The sequence below is a fragment of the Apodemus sylvaticus genome, chromosome 5, assembly GCF_947179515.1.
Source record: "Apodemus sylvaticus chromosome 5, mApoSyl1.1, whole genome shotgun sequence".
NCBI lineage: Eukaryota > Metazoa > Chordata > Mammalia > Rodentia > Muridae > Apodemus > Apodemus sylvaticus.
In genome coordinates, this window is record NC_067476.1 from 151,293,259 (window position 1) to 151,318,434 (window position 25,176).

At 49.6% G+C, this 25,176-nt stretch overlaps 1 protein-coding gene across 1 annotated transcript in view; it reads left to right on the plus strand.

Annotated features, from left to right (window-relative positions):
* Window positions 1-25,176, plus strand: part of Eya2 (EYA transcriptional coactivator and phosphatase 2) — a 170,439-nt gene that overhangs the window by 121,445 nt on the left and 23,818 nt on the right. The window contains exons 8-9 of the mRNA XM_052184294.1: window positions 3,778-3,920; window positions 10,404-10,487. Of these exons, the coding sequence (XP_052040254.1) occupies window positions 3,778-3,920; window positions 10,404-10,487 (227 nt within the window). The remainder of the gene's footprint in view (window positions 1-3,777; window positions 3,921-10,403; window positions 10,488-25,176) is intronic.

The following is a 25,176-nucleotide window of genomic DNA, read 5'->3' on the forward strand; positions in this document are numbered from 1 at the left end:
CCAGAATGGAAGGGAAAGGCTGTGCTAACAGTCTGAACAGCGCATCGACAGCAGTGCGTCCCCGCTGGCAGCACGTGGGGCGTTCCGAGACAGACTCAACTCTGGACCAGACAGCAGGTTCCAGCTCTGGCAGCATCCAAGACAGAGAGCCTGGCCTCTGGTAGCGAAAGAATTAAGTCACTAATAAGTAGCAAGCGCTTCTGGAAATTTCTCAAACGTTTGGAATCTCAATAACACACTTCTACACAACCTGGAGGTCAAAGAATCAAAAGGAAATTTAAAAGTACTTTGAACTGAATGAAATAAAAACACAACATATCAAAATGTATGGAATATCATTAAAACAGCAAAGGGAAATAACATGGTTATTAGAAAAGAAGACAGGGGGTTACAAATAGAACCCCTCATCTTTTTTTAATTTTTAAACAATATCTATTTGTTTTAATTTGGGGGGGGTATGAATACTTGCTTTTATTTGTCCGTGCACCACATGTGCGCTGGGCCCATGGAGGCCAGAGGAGGACATGAGACCCCCTGGAACTGGAGCCACAGATGATTATGAGCTGCCATGCAGTGCTGGGATTTGAACTCAGGACCTCTGGAAGAGCAGCCAGTGCTCTTAACTGCTGGGCCATCTCTCCAGCCCCGAGACCTCATCTATACTAAGAAACTCTGAAAAGATAAATTAACCCCAAAGTCAGCAGAAGCACAGAAATAAGAGATGGGGGGGACCGAGAAGGGTGAAAACAAAATGGGGTGGGGGACCACAAAGGGGAGGAGTGACGTCATTGTGATTGTGCCTGAGTTGATAACTCAGATAAAATGTGGATTCCATGTAAGACAGTAACTCCCTGCTTCACACAAGAAGCAAGGGGTTCCCAACACAGTCATGTAGCCAGTGAGCAAGAACCACTCACCTACTGTGCAGGAGGCGCTGGGCTCCATCGCAGCACCACATAAAACCAGGTGTGGTGGTACATGCATGAAGTTTCAGTCCTGGGGAGCTGGAGGCAGGAGGATCAGGAGTTCAAAGCCATCCTTGGCTGCATAATAAAGAGTGCTCCACCTTGGCCTGTATGAGACCATGCCTCAAAGGCAAACAGAAGTCACAAAGAAAATCCCCAGAAGGCTTTGCTGGTTAATTCTACCGAACATTTTAGTAAGAACCACTGGCTCTACATGAATTTCTAAGAGAATTAAAGTTAAATATGTCCTGAGATACCCTCTGAGGGCATCATGAGCCGGAAGCCGAAACTAGACAAGGTCAGGAGAAGAAAGCCCCCAGCCACGCACTTCATAAATAGAGAGACTTCTAAAGAACACAATCGGAAGCCAAGGCTTAGCTTTTATGGATTGGATCTTTTTCCTAAAGATGCAAAAATTAGTTTGTAATTGGAATTCAATTTTTATAATGTATGATATTTGCAAGATGAAGGGTACAGAACTGCTTAACATTTCAAAACCTCCAAACCAGGTGGAGACGGGGAGAGAGAGAAAGAGAGAGAGAGAGAGAGAGAGAGAGAGATTGAAAGATTGAGAGGCTCTACCTTGCCGGGCAGTGGTGGCGCACACCTGTAATCCCAGCACTTGGGAGGCAGAGGCAGGCGGATTTCTGAGTTCCAGGCCAGCCTGATCTACAAACAGAGCTTCAGGACAGTCAGGGCTGTTACACAGAGAGACCCTGTCTCAAGGAAAACAAGACAAATAAGCAAAAAACCCTACCCATTGACAAGCCAGTGACTTCACCAGGAACTGGACCTGCTGACATCTTAACCTTGGACTGGCCAGCCTCTGGAACATGTGCAGGGGCTGGAGAGGTGGTTTAGCAGCTAAGAGAGTGCACTGTTTGTGCAGAAGACCCAAGATCGGTTCCCAGCACCCACTGGGGGTAGCTCACAACTTCATAACCACCTGAAACTCGAGCTCAGGGGGTCTTACACACACACACACACACACAGAGAGAGAGAGAGAGAGAGAGAGAGAGAGAGAGAGAGAGAGAGAATTGTTTAGCCACCCAATCAGTTCTGGGTTTGTTGTAACAGACCAAAATAAACCTGCATAATTTCAATGCATCTGCAGACACCCACGAGACAGTATCACACCGTGAGGAGCCTCGGGCCTGCTAGGCAAGTGTTGTTACTGAGCTACAGCCCAGTGTCCTTTTTTACTTTTTTACTTTGAGACAAAGTCTCACTAAGTTGCTGGCCTTGAACTCACTCTGTAGCTCAAGATCATCTTGAACTTTTAATCCCCCTGCCTCAGCCTCCCAAGTGGCTGAGGTTACATCCGTACCACCTGGACCAGCTACGATGTCCGATGTCCACTCTTACTACTTTGATCAAGTATCTGAGCTTAGAAGGAACTCTTCCTCCTACAGAAAGTTGTTTTTGGCTCTGTGCTGGGAGGGTCCGGTGCTAGCTGGTAGGAGGAGCCCCCATCGCTGACATCACTCTGGGTTTCTTCTCTTAAGTGTCCCTTGGTCACTAAGGAGCTCTATAAATATTAGAGAAACAAAGGTGAGCCCCTTGGGTTTTAGGGGAAAACAGGAGACAGAACTCAGCTCATTCCAAATGTATTTAGTCAAAGCCTACCCTCCCTCCCACCGGGCCCTCCCTCCCACCGGCCCCCCCTCCCACCATGCCCTAAGAACTGGAGGGGAGCTGGTCTCTGCAGGACACAGTTAGAAGCTAAAACTGTTTTTGTGAAAAAATAGGACGGGATTTTCTCTGTGGGTCCAAGAGGGTCTGCAGCTGTAGCACTGCGCTGCTGAGGACAGGCCCAGATCTTGCCACTAATCTGTAGGAGTCCCAGACAAGTTCAGCGACTTTTTTAAGCCTCACACACCCATGTGCCTCTGGGGACCTCTCTAGAAACTAGGTGTGTGAGGCTGTAGTTCTATATTGCCATAATGCAATCCCAGAGACTTGGAACTTTATAAAGGAGAGAGGTTTATCTAGCTTACAGTCTGGAGGGACCCCAGACCTTTCAGAGTGTGTCCCCAGTTTATCTGAGGACCCCTGAAAAGCCCAACCATTACCACTCAGGAAATCAAATCCCCAAAGCATGAACCTTGAGCCGGATTGCTAGAAGCTCATCTCCCTGTGGCTTACATCTTTCTGTCCACTGAGGAGTCTTCAAGCCATCGGCATGGGCCGCTCACTGTAGTCAGACCTGTCCTCCTTCGTTAACATTTCTTCCAGATCTTTGGGCAGATGCCCCTTCCCTCACAGACCGCTCACGTAACCACCTACCACCACCCAACACCTTACACGCACAGACACATTTGTGTGTGGAAGCCAGATGACAGTCTCAGGGGTCACCCTCAAAACTGCTGCTCACTTCCTTTGAGACAAAGTCTCTCACTGGCCTGCAACTCACCAGTTAGGCTGCAGTAGCTGGCCAGTCAGCCCTGAGCCAGACCTATCTCTGTCTCCCTAGCACTGGGATTGCCCTCTGGAATCGAACTCGGGTCCTGGGGCCTACAGGGCAGGCATTTTACCAGTTTAGTTATGTTCTCTGCCTTTGCTAGAGTTTTTAAAGCACTTGATCCTCTAGACAGGACTGAGAACCTGAAACAGGGCCTCACATCTATTGGCTGGAAGAAAATCACTGAGGTATGGACGGCAGTGACCAGCGGTTTAACCTTACCGTCTTGACCTCTGGTGCTCTTTAGGGTGTCCTCTGGAGGGTGCATGATGATAGGGATGGTGCGATATTTCCCAGGAAGAGACACCCGGCCAAGTCTCTGACCGTTATATCATCCTTGTCTCTCCCCAGGAGACTACAACACACACAACGGACCCTCCACACCAGCAAAGGAGGGTGACACAGACAGGTCGCACCGGGCCTCAGATGGGAAGCTACGGGGCCGGTCAAAGAGAAATAGTGACCCCTCCCCAGCAGGAGACAACGAAATCGAGGTATCTGGGGCTGTCTCTTGTGGGTGGAGGGGAACTGATCTATGTCTGTAGCCTGAATTGAAGCTGGGGGCTGCAACTCTTCAGTCCTCTGGTCAGCTGTATCTTCAAAGCACAACCTAGTGACAGAGCTCCACTACCCAGGGGGGGAACCCAGAAGAACTGAGTTAACTGTAGAGTCCTGCTGGGTGGCCGAGCTGGGGAAGGACCAGCCTGAGGGCCAGCAAGGAGCATGCTTCTCACTCCTCGGTGGCATCTGAGTCCCCTGGAGGGGGGACCACAGGGCCCTCTCAGAGGCCCTAACTCCATAGGTTCCAGGCAAGCCAGAGAAATGGCTGTATAACAGGCTCCTTAGGCAGCTGAGCCCCAAAGGGGCCATACCCTGAGAGCCCCTGGATAGGAGATAATGGGCAGAATCTTCAACTGGAGTACGCTGGTGGGGACACTTAGTGAGGACAGGTGCCAGGTCTCCTCCCAGACCAAGTGACTGTAGGCGGGGACAGTTGTTCCTGTTCCGAGGCTGGGGACAGAAGCACCTGCAGAACTGGAAGGGATCTCCGTCCTCAAGCTGCTTGCCAGGCCCGCTTGGTCACACTGCCTGAGATGGGGACCCCAGGTCCCAGTGACCCCAGTGTGCAGCCAGAGCTGGGGAGGCTGGTTTGGGGGGCATGCTGGCATTTGTCACGTATGAAAATCTTCCCTGAACCAGCCTGCCTAGGGGAGGAAGACAGGGGGACATAGGCCTCGTGAGTGCCCTTGAGATAGACCCAAGTGTACACAGGGAAGCCAGCAAGTTCAAGGGTCTACCCTGCTCTATTTGTTAGCTGCCCTGTGCGCTGGGGCCTGTGCAGCATCAGGAAAGATGGGATTTGTGCCCAGCATGTCAAACACACTGTGACACCTTTGTCGGCCTCCCTGGGCACCTCACAGAACAGTCGCAAACTCAGACCTTGTGAGCATCTGTCATTCCTTGAAGTCTTTGGCACTGCATTTCCATCTAATAGGCTGGTAGAAACCCATTTCATGACTGAACCCCAGCCCGGCTCCCAGAAATGTCACAATGTTTGTGTGGTCACTGCCTTTGTCCTCAGCACTGAAGCCTGAGTGCTCAGTGAGAGGCCAGCTGCCCAACTGTCGCCAGACTGTGCAGTAGCCGGGAAAATCCCTGTTGAGCGTAAGGACATTGGAGCATCAGCCACCAGCCTCTGGTGGCAAAAAGAGAAACCACAGAACCTACAGGATAAGAGGGACTCAGAGACCAGGCTGCAGCAACCAAGAGGAGCCCAGAGGGATGTCTCAGCCATGAAAAGCTGTGTGCAAAGGGCCTGAGTTCAAATCCTCAGCATCCATGTAATAAGCCAGACCCAGGGGGTGGGGCAGGCTCAGGGCAGAAGCAGGCAGATCCCTGGTATTTGGTGACTATATATTCTAGCCAATCAGTGATCTCCAGATTTGATGGGAGGCCCTGTCTCAAAGGGTAGGGTTGAGAAATTATTGGAAAAAACATTTGGCTTTGCTTTCTGACCTCCTCATGCACGAACACACATCTGCACACATGTGTACACACACACACACACAAGGATTAAAGAAATGCAAGCCCAGGGAACTACCAAGGGACTGTCAGGGTGCTGTCCCACCAGGGAGCAGGCAGAGAACCCAGCACCACTCAACCCAAGGTCACACCAAGGCCCAGCTTAAGTGTTAGGCTTGTCCCTTCATTGACGCCCTATGGAGAGGGGGATGAGGACGCCCTTATCAGAAGACCCGGGGGGGGGGCAGGCCAGGAGCACCCCCTACTGAGGCATCTGGTCTACCTGTGCCCCTGGTGCAGCTTCAACAGTGGCTTGTGGCTTTCCTGTTCCAACCTGGAAAACTTCACTCTGTTAGTCATCAACAAACACACTCTAGGTCTCCACCAGGGAGAACCACCCTCAGCCTGGACATTCCGCCTCCCCTCCCTGAGGCCCCACCCCTTCACTTTGAGATGGGCTTGCATTCTGTTGCCCAGGATGGTCTCAAAGTCCCAAGCTCAAACCATCCTCCCACCTCAGCCTCCCAACTGAGCCTCCTGCCTCGGTTTCCCAACATGTATACAGCATCCTACTTCTGTTCTTATTTAGAAGAGGGTGGGCTTGAGACAGGGTCCTGCTACATAGCCCAGGCTGACCTCAAGCTTCAAATCTTTTCACCTACCTCTGCCTCCTGGGTATAGCCAAGCACCGTTGGGCCTGGCTTCCCCTCAGTCTTGAAGCTACCCTCCACGCTGAACTGGGGGCACACTTGCATTTCCATCAGTGGGGTTTGGGTCTTTTCAAAAAAGTTCCTGATGTCTGTGGCCTTCCTCTTCCCCAAATTCCTGCATGTCCCCCAACAGCTCAAACATGCATAGAGTAACAAAGCGGGGTGTTAGTATGCCCTTCTGAAGAACTCTGCGCTCACCTGCCGTAGCTTCTGCTCTTGGTGAGAACAGTGGGAGTGGAGAGAGACATTCTTTTCCACGCCACTGAGAAGGGGGTGGGAGCGATGGAGCATGGAAGTGGGGTTCGCAGGGCAATATTATCCTGGAAACACCTGCTTCTCCGGGTGAGAACGGGCACTGAGGCGTGAGCACGGCTTCTGAGTTTAATGTCAGCAGGCTCGTTCACACCTCTTAGGGCTCTGGCAGTTTCCTGAAGGGCATAGCCCCAGGAGAGAGGCCTGTGCGGAAGTGGAAGGTCTGAGCATGTGTTAGACGAAACCGCTGGGCTACAGGTGCCAGCAGCCAGCCCGAGCTGGTGGACGTGTAAAAGCAAGAAAGGATGTGGAGCCCTCTGGGAACGTAAGGGTGATGGACAGCCGGGCAGTGGAGCATCAGAGACGTGACAGGGCCAGCCTGCAAAGTGGAACAGGGAAGCTGTTAGGCCTCTCTCCTCGTGCACCAAAGGAGCTAAAAGCCCCATGCTGGGCATTTTCAACAGCCCCGCCTGGTACAGAACCCCTCAGGCCACTCCAGCCTCCCCTCAGCAATCACTGAAGCCAAGTCCTGGGGCAGCTCTGGGTTCATCTGTCTCTGCAGTGAGCCTTGTCTTTCCCTCAGGCCACTTGGCTACTAACAACCCCCAGGCATGAGACTGTGACTGTCTTTGAAACCCCAAACTTAGATCTCAGATCTATCTGAGGTGGTTATGGAATCCACTCAGGCCCAAGTTAGCCATGGATAGAGACCTGCAAAATGTCCCCTGGAGCTCACCCGCTAGGGACCCTTAGGCTGAAGGTCAGGGAAGTGGGAAGATGAAGCTAGGATTGCTTGAGAGAAAGTTCGATGGGTTAGTTATTGGAGCCTGCAATGGAGCTGGAGATATTTGCAAACTGCTTTTTAATACTGTAATTAAAACTTCTGAGTTAAATTGATCCAAGGCATTGAGTTCACCTAGGTTAAGATTGGGCATATTGAACTACAAAATGCCTCCTCAAAAGGGATGCTTCCTGACTTTTTACATGGCCTATATGGACCATAATAAGAAATACACTCGCTGCTGGAGCGGTGGCTCAGCAGTTAAGAGCACTAGCTTCTCTTCCAGAGGACCCAGGCACAAGTCCCAGCAACTACATGGTAGTTCATAACTGTCTGCATAACTCCAGTTCAAGGGAGCTGGCATCTTCACACCCAGAGACATGCAGGCAAAACACCAGTGCACATTAAAAAAGAAAAGGAAAGGAAGAGAAAAGAGGGAAGGGGGGGGAGGGGAGGGGAGGGGAGAGGAGGAAGGGAGGGGGGAAGGGGAGAGGAGGGAAGGGGAGGGGAGGGGAGGGGAGGGGAGGGGAAAAAGCCGGGCATTAGTGGCACCTTTAATCCCAGCACTCAGGAGGCAGAAGCCGTGAGTCCCGCCTAGTCCACAGAGTGAGTTCCAGGACAGCCTGGGCTACACAAAGAAACACCTCTCCGGGTAAGGGGAGAGTCACAAACAAACAACTCTGGACTGAAGAGATGGCTCTGTGAGTGCTGTGCTTGGTTTTCCTCTTGCTCTGTGAGCATCGTGACCACAAGGAAGGGGTTTAGTTGTCTTTCACCTCACACTGAGTGAAGGAAGGACAAGAACTCAAAGCAGGAGCCAGAGGTGGAAACCCCCAGAGGAACACTGCCTCCCGGCTGCCCCTCCTCAGCCTCCTTTTATGCACCCCAAGCCCTCCTGCCGAGGGATGGTGCCGCCCACAGTGGGCTGGGCTCTCTCACATCAGTTCTCAATCAAGACAATCTCTCACAGGCATGGCCACAGGAGGGTCTCAGGAGGGCAATTCTTCAGCAGAGGCTCCCTCTTCCCGGGGGACTGGATCTAGGTGGGGTCAGTTTGAAAATAAAAACTAAACAGGATAGAGCGTAAAGTGCTCACTGTGCAAGCTCCAGGACCCGCTTGAAGTCTGGGCGTGGCCACGCTCTTCTATAACCATAGTGCAGGAAGAGCCCAGGAGTTTGATGACCAGTCAGCCTAGCCAATCAGGAAGCTCCATGATCAAAAACTAAGTGATAGAGGAAGACACCTGATGTTGACCTCCAGCGTGTGTGTGTGTGTGTGTGTGTGTGTGTGTGTGTGTGTGTGTGTGTGTGTGTGTGTGTAAATGAACAGTAACTAAATCTGAGATTCAACGGAAGGCACACTGCAAGAAAGAGAAAACCAAAGCATTCAGCAAGCTCCAGCAGAGGCTGCGAGTGAGTTCTGCCATGCAGGTGGGACTCCTCTGGGAGCACGCTGAGATGATTTTAATCAGGGTGCAGGCAGGAGAAAGAAGGATGGACAAGGAGGCACTTGACCCTGATGGTGGGTGTGGTCTCCTCAAAGCGGATCTGGAGATGTGAAGTTGGATAGATAGATTACTTCTCTCTACCGTAAACAGTAGTTTAAAAATTTATATAGCTCCTAGTTATCAACATTTAAAATCAGCAAATTAGTGGCCGGGCAGTGGTGGTGCACACCTTTAATACCAGCACTTGGGAGGCAGAGGCAGGCGGATTTCTGAGTTCAAGGCCAGCCTGGTCTACAGAGTGAGTTCCAGGACAGCCAGGGCTACACAGAGAAACCCTGTCCCAAAAAAAAAAAAAAAGCAGGAAAGCTCAGTGAGAAGAGGCACTGCGCACAACACAGTGACCTGAGGTGGGTCCCTGGAACCAGAGAAAGGTAGGAGAGAACACAGACACACACACACAGATACATACAAACAAACACACAAACACACAGAGATACATACACAGACACACAGACACACATACAGACAAACACACACATAGACACAGAAATACACATAGATTTACACACACAGACACACATACAGGCAAACACACACATAGATGCACACACACAAACACACACATAGATGCACACACACAAACACACACATAGATGCACACACACACAAACACAGACACAGATACACACATAGAGACATACATACAGATACACACAGACACACACAGACACACACAGAGACACACATACAGACAAACACACACAAACACAGACATACTCATAGATACACGCACATGCACACACAGACACAGACACAGAAACACACACGGACATACATACAGATACACAGACACAGATCCACACACAGAGATATACATACAGATACACACAGACATACAGGCACATACACAATGTCACACATGCCTACACACGTATCATACATATATAATAATAGTCTTTTTAAAAGCCCATGTGTAGAAGACATTGATGGTTGTAAAACTAAACTACATACAGAGACATATACAGACATACACACGGATACACACAGACATACAGACACACATACACGGTGGCACACATGCCTGTACACACATCATACACACATAATAACTGTCTTTATTAAAGCCCATGTGTAGAAGACATTTACAGTTGTAAAACTAAACGTGCAGAGTGGTTTGTTCACACTGACAATGAAGACAAGAAACCAACAGGGCGTGTGAGCAGAGGCAGACGAAGTGGGTTCGCCCCAGCCCTCTCTTGCCTGTTCGTTCCTCTGCCTCAGACTGGGAAAGAAACGCAACACCTCCGTGTGTAAAAATGGAAGATTCTGACAGAGTGCAAGGAAACTGTCAAATGTTGGCAAGTCCGTGAGGAGATCTTCCCCTGTGTTATTTAGAATTGCAGAGTCAAATTTGCTGCAAACAGAAACGGGAGTGCTGAGCTTACCGTGAACAGCAAGTTAACTTGGTGGCATTGCTCACTGTAAAGAGTGTCCTGAGGTTTCTTCATGTGTTGCCTTGAGTTTTTGAGGGAAACTTTTGAGTGAGCCCTTTGAGTTTTTAGGTGAAGACCCTTGGTTCCAGCCCAGGTGTGGCTGGTGGGAGTCCCAAAATCAGCCATGATGATATACTCACAAATGGGGTTCAGCGGCAGCGCAGGGCACGGTGTGGGTCCCCTGTCTACAGACTTCTCCAAGAGGACTGAGACCTGTAGACATGAATTAGACACAGGCGACTCCATCTCTCCTTCCTCTCTCCCATCACAGCGCGTGTTCGTCTGGGACCTGGACGAGACAATCATTATTTTCCACTCCCTGCTCACGGGGACATTCGCATCTAGATATGGGAAGGTAAGGAGCTGATTTGTCTTTCTCTTTAAAAAAAAAAATCACATTTATGTGTTTGCTTACTCTGTGTGCGCCTGAGTGGTTGGCTGGGTCTGAGTGTGAACGCGTGTGGCACTGTAAGGGTGTGAATCTTCAAGAACGGCTTGGGGAGGTCAGGTCTCACCTTCCACCATGTGTGAGTCCCAGGGCTCGAACCCGGGTCAGCAGGTTTGACAGTGGCTGCCTCTACCCACTTAGCTAACCTGCTGCCTCTTTTCCTTATTTTCAAATGCAACTGTGTGCTGGGGCTGCTTGTCCTGGGAATCACGGAGGCTCCTCATGACCGTATGCCAACCCAAAGCTGACCCTTTGAGTCAGCCCAATATTGGATGCTAGCAAGCCTCCCTTTGGTGTGTGAGAATTTTATACATTTCCTAGCTGCCATCTCACGCCTTTGCCTCCAAAGCATAAAGTCATCAGTGTTTATAATTACCAAAACCCTTGAGGTCTACTTTGGAGGGCAGAGGTATACCACAGCCAAACATATAATGACCTAGAAAATGGGCCAAAGCACTTCCCTACTCCCTGGTTCTCTAGAACGTGAAACAGGCCTGGGGGGAGCAGAAGTTGACAGTGGGTATCTGCCTCCATTTCTCTCCCCCCACTGGGCCTGGAACTCACTTCTTTACTAAGATTGGGTGGTCAGCAAGCCCTAGGGTCCTGTCTCAGTTACCCCAGCTCGGGGGTTACAGGTGCATGCCACCATGTCCAGCTCTTGACACAGTTGTCAAGGACCTTCCCTCACGCTTGTGTGGGAGCGCTCTACTGTGTGAGCCATCTCCACAACCTGCTGTGGACTTAACAGACCACAAGCAGATGGGCAGAATATTTGCTGTCTCTTCAGGGAGATCTGGAGGGTAGCACTTGAGAGGAAAGCTTGTCTGCTCTGAGGTAAGAGGCCAGGGGTAGCTGCCTGCGGCACGGGTGGGGCAAGAGGCTCACCAAGCCTGGGAAAGCCTTTTATTTCTGCTTAGTGTGCTGGACTTGACATCACCTCATGGCTTTCCCAGCTGCTCTCGGGTTTTTATGGAAGCTATAACAAGCCGGAGGTGTGATTAACAGGGTAGATTTATTGTCTGCCACGATGCTGTGCCGGATACAAAAATGGTGTCAGGGGCGCAGAAATCTCTCACCCATAGACACACCATTAATATATGTGGCAGGGCGGCGGTGTGCCCTTTCAGGCTCCTTGAAGCTTTGGTGGTTGCCATCAGACACACGGAGTCAGCAGCCACAGCGAACACATGCCGACCCCTAGGGCCAAGACTGGCAGGCACATGTTCCCCTGGGGCTGTGGTATGTTGCCCATTAACACTGTTGTGAGGGTATCCATCCACCAAGTGCAGTCACCACCCCAGGCACATGCTGGATTATGTTGGATAAGACTGTGGGTCTGGGAGAAGCCGGCCTTCTTACGTGTGTCCCTTGGCTTCTTAAGCTAAACTGAGAGGGCCCTTGAGGAAAGGCCCCACTGAGCATTCCGTTCTGTGTCCCATCCCCTTGGCCCATGTCATTCCTCGGTGCCAGCCACCTCTCCCCAGGCCCACTCCTTCAGTCAAGCCAGCACTTCCAGCTGGCTCTCCTGGCTGGTCCCCAACCTCTCAAGATGCTACGGAGGCAGATGTGTGCCGCCATGCCCAGCCTCAGGCCTTGTGGTTGATGTCATCTTCTTCAAGGGCCTTTCCCTAACAACGTCCATCGAAGGTGCATCTCTCCCTAGAAAAGCACTTGTGCGTTTCGACCATAATCACACACTTCACAGATGCCTCTTTGTTTTTTATTTTGTTTTTTTCAAGACAGGGTTTCTCTGTATAGCCCTGGCTGTCCTGGAACTCACTCTGTAGACCAGGCTGGCCTCGAACTCAGAAATCAACCTGTCTCTGCCTCCCAGAGTGCTGGGATTACAGGCGTGCGCCACCACTGCCTGGCCACAGATGCCTCTTATGCCACTAAGGGCTCTGAGAACAAGGCACCACAAGCATTTCTCACCTTCCCAAGCCAACAGAGTTTGGGGAACTGCCTTGCTTAGTGAGCATTTGTTGGATGAACAAATCGGAGTGATCTAGGATAGCAAGCCTCTGAGGGACCAGATCGTCTGTTTGTGTCTTGTGTGCTCCTCACAGAAACAGAACCCAGTCACAGAATGTGCTCTCCTACTCACAGGCGACAAGTAAATATTTGCAGGAAGAAGGGAGGGAAAGAGGAAGAACGGAGGAGAAAAGGGAGGAAGACAGTGTCAAAAGAGAAATTCCTAACTGGTGGCCACTGGCCAAATCCAGCCTGCAGATATTTTTGTTTGGCCTCTAGAGTATTAAAAAAAAAAAAAGTGAACTTATCGCCAACATTTTAAAAATCAGGCAATTGCACAGACCAAAACAATCCAGATTTCTAACTCTTCTTGAAAAATGAGGAAATCTGGCCAGCCAGCACTCCCCTGTGGTGGTAATCAGCAAGAACTCAGCAGGGGCTGCCCTTAGGGACACATGTTCTCAGGGCCCATGGCCCCGCCTGCCCCCAGTCAGTCACAGGGCTCTCCAGCCCCCTGGGTACCTGAGTTTCTATGCCCTAGAACTGCCAGGCTGTGGAAGATCAGAGCTAGAAAAATCCAAAGTCACCAAAGGCAACCAGTCTTTGGAAGTCTCCGTCATTGGAAGAAGAAACGGAAGCTCCGGGGAGTAAGATCATCCAAGAGAGAATGCAAGCAGGACTCGGGCTCTTCTGCCTTCTTGTGCAATCTCTGAATGTCCTCATTCCTCTTCTGGAATCTTCCATTCCCTCCCCCCAGCTCCCCATAAAGTAGTTTAAAAAAAGGGAAGAGGGGTATTTGCTAATTCTGGAAGACCTGAACTTAAGAGACTTGACACAGCCGGGCGGTGGTGGCATACACCTTTAGTCCCAGCAGTCAGGAGGCAGAGGCAGGAGGATCTCTCTAAGTTTGAGGCCAGCCTAGTCTACAGAGAAAGTTCAAGAACAGCCAGGCCTATACAGAGAAACTCCATCTAGAAAAATAAACAAACAAAAGCCCTTGAAATAGCAAAGAAATTACTAATTTCTGGTGAGCATGTACATTCACACACATGTACACATGCATACACTCACATGCACACACTCACACACACACTCCTCAGACTCCAGGCAAAGCAGCTTGAGCTGCACTAGCTCCAGAATGGAGGCTCCCCCAGGCTTTGCTCTCTGACATCCCCGGAACATTGATTCTTGCCAGGATTATTCATGGCTTACCTCATGGCTACATTCCCACCACGAAGAGGGAATATGAAGAGAAAAGCCACTCTTCTTTTTTCCTTTTCCTTTTCCTTTTCCTTTCCTTTTCCTTTCCTTTTTCTTTTTTTCTTTCTTTTCTTTCTTTTTTTTTGTTGTTGTTGTCATTGTCCATGTTAAATTTTACATGAACAGATGTGTAAGTGTGTGCTTCACTTACATACCTGGTACCAGTGGAGGCCAGAAGAGGGTGCTGGATATCGTGGAGTTAGACACAGTTGTGAGCCACCATGTGGTTGCTGGGAATTGAACTCAAGTCCTCTACAAAAGCAGCCAGTACTCTTAACTGCTGAGCCATGTCTCCAACCTCTTTTTTCTTTTGTCTCCCTTTTGAGGGCCAGATCAGAAAGTTACACATATCACTTGTGTTCACATCCCATTGGCTGAAACTTTGTCACATGACCACAGCTAGCTGCAAGGGAGTCAGGGCAAGATAGTCTTTCTCTGAGGCAGTCACATGTCTAGTTAAGATGCAAGGGTTCTGTTGCTCTGAGGAGAAAGAGAGTGTGGAAGACCAATCTAGCCCAGCATGCAATGTTTTCTGTTTATGGGACATCTGAATTTGTGAGTCTGCGCTCCAGAGAGAGGTCCAAGCTCTACCTCTAAACCAGGAAGTCAGAGAAATGGGAATGGCCAACACGAGCATAGCCTTGGGCCCATTGTGCAGACAGAGAAACCAGGACCCAGGAGACAATGCAATTGGGATATTCATAACAAGAACCCAAGGCCTCCACTTCTGACCCTCTATCGTTTCCCTGTACTTCCCCTGCTATATTCAGGGTGCCCATTCCTACCAGCTGAGAGCAAGCAGGATTCTCGGTTTGAAGCACACATAGGTGTGCTACGCAGGGGACTGGTCAAATCACAGTGCCTGAGGCACCCAGAGATGGTGGAGACTCAGGGTCTATCTGGATCCAGGGGCAGCATCTGCCGCTCACCCTCGGCCAACATCTCCACGTGGCAGTTGGTTCCCTCTCAGCAATCCAGCTAAAAAAAAAAAAAAGGAGTTTCTACTTCTTAAATTCCAGGACAACTTTTGTCCCACCCTGGCTCCAATGCCTATCCAGCCTCTGCACTTAACGTTTGCCCAGGCTAGACCCAGAGCCCACTGGTATAGATGAAATGGAAATCAAACCATCCCATGCCCTAGGACCCACAAAGGAACCTGAAACACCCTTTCTGGAAGAGTGCAAGCCCCCAGAGATCTGATAATTGCTCTGGAGGCCGAAATTATTGGGGCATCCATGCCAAGGACACATATCTCACGTCCCCTCTGTTGAGTGTTTCACAGAAGCAGGAGTCTGTCACAGCCTCTGCCAGAGGAGGGCTCCCTCCCTGTTTACTTAGGGAAGAGAGACCAGAGCTAACCGATTAAGGAATGATTCAAGACAGGGTGTTTGTGTTTTAAAACAGAAACTGGGCTGTCTTCCTGATCCCAATCAGGGGGTGCTGAGTGCAGTTCTCACTTCTGTGCCAACCCCTCCCATGCTCCCCCACCCAGGGCTCAGCCCCCCCCCCACACCCTGCAGTAGCTACCTCCCACAGCTCCTGTGGATGCATCCGCTGTGCCCCTGGGGGTAACTGCTCCCTCCCAAGCCTCTTGCCCACTCTTCCCTGAAACCCGCTTTTCCTCCTGGGATTAGGAGAACACAAGGTGGAAAGTGTGGGGAACCCTTGCCCTGATGCAGGGTGAGATGCAAGGAGAGGTATTTGAACCATCTCTGGTTTGAGGAGAGGTATTTTAGCCATCTTTCCTCCCATATCCATGGCACCGCCCTCTGTGGCTCACTTCCAGAAGCTCCAAGTGCAAAGGTGGAGCTCAACTCTGGCATGGTGACTACAGCTTGTGTTGCTGTTGGTTACTGCTTTGTAGAGATTCAACGTGCTTAGTCTCAGTGTAGACGGCTCAGCAGGTTAGTCTATTCCCAGAGCTGTGAGTTCCGTGCCTCGGTCTCATGTTTCAATTTTGTTACATTTACTTAGTGTGTGTGTATGTGTTGTGTTGTGTGTGTGCCGTGGTGTTCCTGAGGGTCATATGACAACTCGTGGGAGTCAGTTCTCTCCTTCCACCATGTGGTCCTGAGGATCAAACTTAGGTGTATGTTGGGCGGGTAGACAACCATTCAGATAGACTTGTTTGGGACTGTCCATTCTACTCCACTGTTCTGTCTTTCTGTTTGCATCACCTTTACAGTCAGTTTTGAAATGGGAACTCGCGCCTCAGTGTTGACCCTGTAACTGGCCCCTCCCTCAGGTGCTTCATCGTGGCTCCCACAGGACCTTTGCACATGCTGTCTTGTCTACCGGGAATCTCATTCCCCAATCCTGCTCCAGGTTCCTCCCTTCCTGCCCCACTCTCACCCGATAGCTACGGCCTATGAACGTAAACTCCATGATAGCAGTCCCAAGGCGGATTACATTACCGGGGTTCACCAGTCCTGCCAGGTGATTCCAGCTTCTTGGAACCTTAGTTAAAGACCTAAAAAAAGCGCACAGATTGCAGTGTAACAAGCAACTTTCCAGGAGCAAAGCATCTGGGGGCAGATCAGACATGATAAGCCTACAGGAGCAGCAGGGTGCTTAATCCAGAGAACTCAGGGCCCAGGTATTGTCACATCTTCCATTTCAGGCCTAGGAGGAGGAGCTGGTTGCTAAGGGGTAAAGAGTGACAGGGCAGGGCTGGAGAGATGGCTCAGCTGTTGAGAGCACTGACTGCTCTTCCGTCAGTACTGAGTTCAAATCCCAGCAACCATGTGGTGGCTAACGACAATCTATAATGAGGTCTGATGCCCTCTTCTGGAGTGTCTGGAGACAGCTACAGCATACTTACATATAACAATAATAATAATAATAATAATAATAATAATAATAATAATAATAAATGAATCTAAAAAAAAAGATTGGCAAACAATCTTTAAAAAAAAAAAAGAGTATGCCGTGTGGTGGTGGCGCACACCTGTAATCCCAGCATTCTTGGGAGGCAGAGTCAGGCAAATTTCTGAGTTTGAGGCCAGCCTGGTCTACAGAGTGAGTTCCAGGACAGGCAGGGCTACACAGAGAAACCTTGTCTTGAAAACACCAAATCCAAAAAAACAAAAAAACAAAAAACAAAACAAAAAAAAGAGTGACAGGGTTTCTGTTTTGATTGACAGGCTTGGATTGGGTAAGCCTTCGCTCACTGTAAAGCACGCATCTGATTTTAACCACGCTCCTCACCCAGTTATGTAGAGACATAAGACAATAAAGAGGTGTTTGCCCTGAAAGTTCACTCAGAGGATACAGTGCACTTTATTATGCATGCATCCGGAAGTCATTCAGACCAAATCAGGCTCCTTCCTGCCTCCCACACTAAGACGCGTTCTGAGAGAATACACAAAGGGCAAGTTAACAGACCTGCAAGACGGCTCCACAGTTAAATGTGCTTAGTGACCTGAGTTCAAACCCCGGAACCCTCACTGGAGAAAGAAGACGAACTCCCAAAAGTTAACCTCTGACCCCTATAGAGACACTATGTCGTTTGTGTGACATATGCCCATGCTCACAGACCCCAGGATAATACATAAAATAAGTTGTTTAAGAAGATGAGTTGCTAAGTGGCTACTAATGAAAGCCTAGCTAATTCTATTGTTTAGAGATGAGGGTGCACATGGCCCGAGCCGAGTGGAGTCCCAGTTAACGGAGCTATTCCCTACCCTCGGGATAGACCCAAACTACCGTATTTTTATGCAATATTTGAAAAGTTCAAATCAGTGCCAAAACTCAAATAATGAAAGAAAATAATCATCATAATGTAATTATTATAATAATAACTCCGTAATAATATAATTCACGTCACAACCCTGCATCGTGAAAATAGCCTCCAATCAGTCCCGAGTCCCTGACTGAAGTAGTAGTTAAGTCTCTGCATGACAGATATATCAATGTCTCAACAATAGGAACAGATTGCCTTTATCGAGTCATGGTGGGTTGTCCTATGTGTGTGTGCTCTATATTCACACATGTGTGTACATACATGTGGAGTCAGAAGAGGACACAGGTGTCCTCCCCTTGAGATGAGGTCTCTCCTGAACCTGGAGCTGAGCTGGCAGCAAGCCAACCACAATGATCCTCCTGTCCCCACCCTCCCACACACAGTGCTGGGGCTACAAGTGCATATATAGCCACCCCCAGCTTTTTATGTGGGTGCTCGGGACCAGGACTCATGTCCTTGTGGGTGTGTGGGAAGCCCTCTCTACCCAGCGAGCCTCCTCCACAGTCCTAGATTTTAGCTTCGTTTTTATGGTGCATATTTCAATAACTTTTTCCACTGCGTCTAAAATATGGAAAAATATAAGTATGTTTGGGGGATCCATTTCCTTCTGCTTTGGGCTGGACAGAAACGTGGTCCCAGCTGCAGCCTGGGGCCAGATCAGAGCCTGGCAAGCAGTGGGAGCCAGAGGTGTCTGCTGAGGCCATGAGAGTTGGGGAGGAGACATTGAAAGTGTCTGGAGCAGACAGAGTTCTCTGCCCCTGCTGCACTAAATGGAGTTTTCTTTTGCCTTAATATAATTTATCTTCCCAGTCAAGCCTGTGTTCTCCGGCTCCCTCACCAGCCTTCCGCAGACTGGATCAGACAGAAGACAGTAAATAGGTGTTTGGAGGCTCAGCAGCAAGAGCCTGGAGGTGGGTGGTGCAGTCCTCGGCTCCTCAGGGTGTCATGGGCGTGCGTCTGGTTCCTGTCCCTGGAGCTTCTCATAGTGAGGCCAGTCATGGTCACAGCTGCCCCATCCCAGCCAGGGCCTAAGTGAGTCAACAGGGTGAGGGCCTCACAGTGGGGAAGCCAGGGATCCCCAGAACTCACTCCCCAATCAGCGGGGTTGAGCTTGGGGACCGAGGCCAGGAGCCTGCTGGTTGCTCCTTTCGTCCAGAACTTCCAACTGGCTCCTTTGTATAGAGGAAGCAAAAATGGAAGACCTTCTGCCAGGTCACTGTGGGAGGGAGCAGCAGAGCCTGGTCAAACAGAGAGGCAGTTGGCATCGTTACAGTAGACCCAAGACCCAGCAGCACCCATGGTACCCATGTGCCCAGCACCCACAGAAGCTCAGCTCTGCAGTACCCGGCTCCTCCTGGGCCAGAGCCGTGCCCCAAGCTCTGGTGATACAGCTGGGAGCCAAGGCCAGGAAAAACTCATGTCTAAAACCCACATTAAAAAAAAAAAAAGAAGTGACATGCATGTGATTCTAGCACATGGTAGAGGCATGCCTACACACACACACACACACATACAAACACACACACTACACTCACACACGACAGAAATTTTAAAATTAAATATGATCATGTTACTATTTTGGCCATGCTAACTAAGGTTCGAATGAGCAGGGCCCATTGGAGGACAGTTCATCCCGAGGCCCTTAGATTGGATCCCCACCCCCAACCCACCTCAAGACACAGACAGCTCTCTGCTCACAGCTGCCTCTCAGACATCTAGATCCTCTCCATCCTCTAACAAACACCAGGCAAAGTGCTTAAGGAGCGCTGTTTATTTTATTTCTTTAATGAGAAAACCTTCGCGTTCCTCCCGAGTTCAGCTGTGTTTATTTACTTTGTGCTGGGCTCTGGGCCTGCGACAGCCTGAGGTCTGACAGGCTGAGGAGCCCCAGCCCCGGCAAAACACAGTCCTTAGAACTCTATAAAGTAGACTCTCAAAATAAATACTGCCTAATTCGCTCGGCAGAGGTGGATTAAGTCAAGATGAATACAATTTAGAAAGGATTTGCTGAGGAAGTGGGGGATTTTGTTCCCTCACTGGGGTTGAGCTCCCATCAGAATCTTTTCTCCACCTTCGGACGTTGACAGTTAAAGCTATTTGGTTCTTATGACTAATGAAGAAACAGCTTGGACCAGTGCTTCCGATCACGTTTTTTTTTTTGTTTTGTTTTTTTGTTTTTGTTTTTTGTTTTTTTGTTTTTTTGGTGGTATTAAGGGGTTGGGGGTAACTTCTCTAACCACTTCACCCATCCTGTAAGGCATTTTACAGTTTTGGGGTGGACCAGAAGGGAGCCCGGAGATGCTTTGAAAGACGTCATGCAGGTGAATGACAGTCATGGGGCCTCCGGCAGGGGGCGGTACCCTTTGTCATCTTAATCCCTTGTAATAGCGTAACCCCCAGCAGGAGCCCGAGGCCTGTACTTCTACGGGTTTCTTCGCATTAAAAGCTTCCATCCAACAGAAAATATAGGTTTTGGTGACTGCTGGGGGTTATCTGAGAAGCGTTCATTACGTTCTTTCTTTGAAGTCACTGCTCACTGTCACTTGGAAAAGCTGTCTCCTGGTGGAATCCGCCCCTCCCCCGCCAGCTTGGGTTGAGGGTTAGGGGGCCAGTTCAGGGCTTAGAAAGTGCAGCCTGCTCCCTTTGCAAGCCCTGTCCCTGCGCCCTGCCCACCTGCCGGGAGGTTTACCCACCTCTGAAAACCCTAAGGGAACCAGATTGGGCTGGGGTGAGAGGTTCTTTTGTTCTCTAAATACAGGGGCTGTGCTCTCAGTGGTCCTGGTGAGAAAGGTCCCCCGCGCCCTGGAAACGGAAACAATGGTAGGGGTTTCCTTTTCTAATTGAGAGGGTACACCCGCCCCCCCCCCAGCGCCCACCTGTGCGTCACGCCCTTTAGTCTCCAACAATAGGAGGTTTTGAGCACGTCCAAAGGTTGCTAGGCTTCCTGGAGCCTCCGGAGATGAAGTGAGACTGGATGAGTGGCGGGTGGGCATCAGCCCTGACGTCCTCACGCTTGATGGACACTGCAGTGGGGCGTGTCCCTACCCGTGCCAGCTTCCCTTACTCCTCCCCCACAAAGTGTGTGGACTTGGGGCCCCTCTAACGGCGCGGGGCAGAGCTCAGGTGGGGAACCCCCAATGGGACCTTATTCTAAGTAGGAACATAGAGCTAAAGGATCCTTCCGGGGACATCACGGGGTCACTTGGTGGACTATCATTTGGTCATGAAGAGGAATGGAGCCGCGTTACGTGGGGCAAAAGCTGCAAACGTGGAAGAAGTAAGAGAAGAGGCGGAGCCTTGTGTGGATGGCTTCGAGGTGTGTGTCCAAGGAGCTAGGATGTGGCTGCTGGTGACCTGGGGCAAAGCTTGGTAGAGAAGCAGTGTTTTGTGGGATTTGTAGTTTTTTTTTTCAGTGGGGAAAATTTTGAGGATTAGATAGAGGTGATGGTTGCCCCTGAATTATGAACTCCAAAACAAGTGTATGGGCTGGAAAGATGGCTCAGCTGTTAAGGACACTGGCTGCTCTTACTGAGGAGCCGTTTTCCATTCTCAGCATCCACATGGTAGCTCATGGAATTCCAGTTGCAGAGAACCTGACACCCTCTTCTGATCTCCCTGGGTATCAGGCAAACCCATGAAGCACAGGCACAAATGTAGGCAACATATTCATAAAATAATTCGCCAGACACAGTGGAGCTCGCACTTGGTGAAGAGGTGGGGACGGGAAGCAGGGAGAGCAAGAGTTCAAGGGCTGCCTCGCTACATAATACTCCACTCAAAAAAAAAATGTTTGTTTTATTTTGGTTCTGCTCAGGATGGAATCCAGGGACTGTGTATGCTCAGCAAGACACACACACACATACACGATGTTTTTTAAAACAGTCAGAAGTTCAAGGTCATCCTCAGCTACGTAGAGGTGGTTTGAGACAGAAGTAGACTTTGATGGTCTCTCCACCAAGCATTGCTGTGGGTTGGTGTGTGTGTGTGTGTGTGTGTGTGTGTGTGCTCAGTGGATCCTCTGGGAAACAAGTAGCACGTTGTACCCCATACAACAGCATACATACCACAAAAAGAAGTAGTGTCCATTATAAAGAGAAAAATCCCCAGGCCTTAGCTATTATGCAAAGCAAAAGCTTGTTAAACATGCAGGGTTTCACAACTCATCACCACACCCAGCCCTGTATCCAAGGACAGCAGACTCTTGTGCTCTGTGCACCAAATATGGCCCACTAACTCTCTTTGTAAATAAAGTTTTATTGACACCCAGCTGCTCCCGTGCACTATGTATTGTCTGGGGCTGCTTTTGTGTTGCAAAAACCCAGAAGGGTTGAGGGGTTATAGTCCAGACCACACAGAACATGGAGGTTAGTATGCTTTGTATTTAAAAAAAAAAAAATGTGCATCCTCTTGTGGTCTAGAGTGTATGCTCTGAAATCAGATGGCCCAAGTTCAAAGCCAGCCTCATCCCCTAGTTGTACCCAACAAGTTGCTTGGTCACCGTGTTCCTTCTCGGTTTCAAAGTTGGAATGTGCACATTAACACGTCACAGGTATTTAGAAGGGGTCAGCTCTGTGGTAGGCAGATCTTATAAAGTGACTGAACAGCAGTGTCTTATAGAATTGACCCTTAAATCACACATGATAATGAATACCTGTGATCCCAGCACTCAGAGGCCTGAAGCAAGGAAAATTAGGGTTCAAGGCCAGCCAGACCCTCTATCGAAAGAAAGAAAGAAAGAAAGAAAGAAAGAAAGAAAGAAAGAAAGAAGAGAGAGAGAGAGAGAAAGGAAGGAAGGAGAAGAGAAGAGAAGAGAAGAGAAGAGAAGAGAAGAAAAAGAATTTAATTTTAAGGACCAAATAGACTCTGTCACACATGTTGAACATGTTGACTGTAATGGGACAATGACCAAAGACAGTACACAAATTGTACATGTGGTTGTGTTTCAATAAAATTTTATTTATAGACAGAAAAAAGAAGCAAACTTTTAGAAACAGACCTCTGGAATCAGTCATGGGGTCTAATGCCTATAGTCTCGCACTAGGGAGACTGAGAGAGGAGATGCTCTTCCAGTTCGAAGGTCAGTCTGGACATAGAGCAAAATCTCGTCTCAAAGAAATGAAAACCATGCTATTGGCTGTGTCCAGTGCTGCGTCTGTGAAAGGGGATCTGAAGGATTGCTATGGTGATGAGCAAAAAGAGCAGGAACCATGGGGTGCTGGTAGGGACAGGGGTCGCCCCATATAGCCTTCCGTGTCCAAAACACCTTAGACGCTCCAGGCTGCAGTGCCATCCACACCTCTCCACCCTGGACTGTCCTGGACCCGGCTCATGTCAGGGTGACGGTCTCAGCCTGGCTTTCAAAGTTTTCTCACTTGAATAGCAACAGCAGCTCCATCCAGGTCAAACAAGATGGGGTCTGCGGCTTCCTCTGTGCTTCTGGCTTTGGATTTCTGGCTTTGGATTGACTGAAAAATGCCTTGTCTAGAAGGCATTGTGTTCTTTAAACATAAATGACTTAAGCCCAATAACAATCCCTGTGTGAGGCTACCTGGCACCCGGAGAGCGGAGCTGGCTGCTCTCTGCCTCTTCACAGTGATTCCCTTCCCCATCCTGGGTCCTCCGTTGGCTCTTGTCACAGTGACTGAATTTATCCTGAGGTCTTTGGTGGAGTTCTTGTTCATACAGATAAACCCATGTGCTGATATTTTCCTATTTCTCTCACTCTCCTGTTCTCTGGAGCTTCCTGGGGAATCAAGTTTGAGGGGCTCTGGGTTCGTGTTGTTTTCCTTTACTGTTCAAACACATGAATTAACCTTTTTTTTTCCTTCACGACCATCATTTTCTTGTCTTTCTCTTTTAAAAAAGTTTTTTTTTTCTTTTTTCTTTCTCTAACAAACTGATCTGTTTTCCAGGAGTTTCCAAGTAATTAAACCCAATTAAAACCATTAAATTCATGCTTTTAATGACAACTTTATTATTTAAGGCTAACCACAAGGAGGAGGTTTAACTGGCCTAGCCTTCCACTGTGTGCTAATCCGCCCCTAACCTCTGGCTGACACTCAGAGAGATAAACCCCACAGAATACTCGAGCTGCTTTAATGAATAGCTTTAATTAGTACTTTTCTTCCTCCTGGCAGAGTAATTATTTGCTTAGCCTCTAAACAACTACTTGGCAGGAATATTTAAAGGCCCAGTAGATTCAGATGGTGTGATGGCTTCAATTGGTTTTGTGTGCGCAGGTGGGTTTTTTTTTTTTTTCAAGGAAGAGAGGGGGTCTTCATACCAAAGTAGGTGCAATGGTATATCATTCTGCATATCATACTGAAGTTGGGGATGGCAGGGTAATTGACATAGAAGAAAAAGGAAGGTGACCGCAGGCGTCGGGCCGTGAGCCAGCTCGAGACTTGGCGAGACACCCACCCTGCGCACGGAACGTGGGCAGGCCCAGACAGCACCACTCAGAGACACAAGCCTGGCTCCGGGGCAGTCTGGGTCCTGACAGGAGCAGCCTGGGGGTGGCGCAGTGCCAAGCCATTACCCTCCCTCTGCCCCCAAAACTTTTCTCCAGGTGGCATCTGAAGAAGGAAGAACCAGGTTTACAGAATAGGTGTGGCCAGAAAGGCCCATGGATGGCCAATCCCAAAAGCAGAGGCTTTTCCTGTGACTAGACTGTCTCTGTTGATCCATCTCTCAGAAGTGAACACTATGGCTGTTCAGGTCAGGATGAGGGGCATGAAGTTAAGTGAGGTTCTCCCCAAGTCACCTTCAGAAAAACACAAGCAGCATCCCAGTGTGTACCCAGGGTCCTCAATGTGGGTGATTCGAACTAGTGGGTCCCACTTCTGCCTTGAGACTCAAGAGAGGCACCTCCTGCCTTTGTGGTTGGGAGATTTTAATTAGGGCTGGGGCAGGGTAGCCCAGGCTGGCTTCGAACTCACTAGAAAGTCAAAAATGACCTTGAACTTCAGAGCCTCCACCTGAGTGCTGGGCGTGTAAAGCCCTCTGGGTTTATGGCACTGACTGGGATCGAACTCCTGCTTTGTCAAGCCTGAAAAGCCCTCTACCGGCCCCAGCCTTGGCTTTCTTTGTGGTTTCTTCATTTTTGTTCATCCTGTAGTTCAGTGTGTGCCTGTGTTAGGAAGCTAGCTTCATTTCGGTGTTTTTGCACCCTGGAATTCAAAGTTAGTTTGCTAATGCTGCCATCCGAGAAGCACAGTTTCCCTCATCTCAAGTCCTTCAGACTGGGTCTTCAAAACCAGAGAGATGGCTCCTGGGGCCTGTGGGACCAAGCCTGGAGAAGTCTGTGGCTGGGTGGAAGGGAGAGGCTATTGGCATGAGGGGTGGAGATTAGATATGCAGATACCCAGAAGGTTCCTCTGGAAATACTGTAACCACGGACCTGGGGCCTGCAGAGAGGCACAGTGAGGCGTGTGCACCCCCAATGCAGACATGGGGACCTGAGCTGGGGTCCTCAGTGCCCACGTGAAAGCCAGGCGTGGCATCGCACATGTGTGACCGGATTGCTGGGTGGTAGGGGAAAGAGAGTAGAGACAGGAGGCTCCCCAACGACCGGCCAGCCTGACTGAAGCATCGGGCTCCGGGTTCAGTGAGAGACTCTCTTCC